Source organism: Condylura cristata, unplaced genomic scaffold (genome assembly GCF_000260355.1).
Source record: "Condylura cristata isolate star-nosed mole 26May11 unplaced genomic scaffold, ConCri1.0 scaffold00002, whole genome shotgun sequence".
NCBI classification, from domain to species: Eukaryota; Metazoa; Chordata; class Mammalia; order Eulipotyphla; family Talpidae; genus Condylura; species Condylura cristata.
In genome coordinates this window covers 202,991-203,460 of record NW_004567103.1, presented here as the reverse complement: position 1 = coordinate 203,460, position 470 = coordinate 202,991, and the positions used below count along the sequence as shown (strand labels likewise).

The following is a 470-nucleotide window of genomic DNA, read 5'->3' as shown; positions in this document are numbered from 1 at the left end:
CCGAGCGTCCGTTCACCTGGTGCGCGGGAAACGTACCGTGCTTCAAAGCTGCTCTACAAAATACGCTGGGCGGCAGGGCTGTGCCCTCCGGCCACCGGCGCGCGCCCCGCCGGGGAGGGGCCCAAGCCAGGCGGCCGCCTCCCCTCTGACCGGGGCAGCCGCAGGTGCCCCTGCGAGACTGCCTGGATCACGCCCGGCGCCTTCCCGTAACAAGCCCAGTTAAGTCTGGCTAAAGAGGGACGCGCACCTGCGCATCCTCGCCGGGCCGTGGGGCCGGGCTCCGGAGCAAAGCTGCGGGCACAGCCACAACCCGAACCCGACGGCCGTGGCACACGATGCCAGCAGCCGCCACGCAGCCGCCAAGTGGCACGGGGCGGAGGAGCCGTTCCGGGGGTCCCCGCCGAAAAGCGCTGGCCGAGAAGCGGGTCCGGCCCTGCAGCGAACCCAGCCGCAGCCCCCGGCCACTCTCC

The 470-nt window shown here is 72.6% G+C and overlaps 1 protein-coding gene across 1 annotated transcript in view; it reads left to right on the top strand.

The window, feature by feature from the left end:
- SCLY (selenocysteine lyase) overlaps positions 1-470 on the top strand; it is a 68,600-nt gene that overhangs the window by 59,055 nt on the left and 9,075 nt on the right. The window contains exon 13 of the mRNA XM_004674747.2: positions 236-425. Coding sequence (XP_004674804.2) covers positions 236-425 — 190 coding nt within the window. The remainder of the gene's footprint in view (positions 1-235; positions 426-470) is intronic.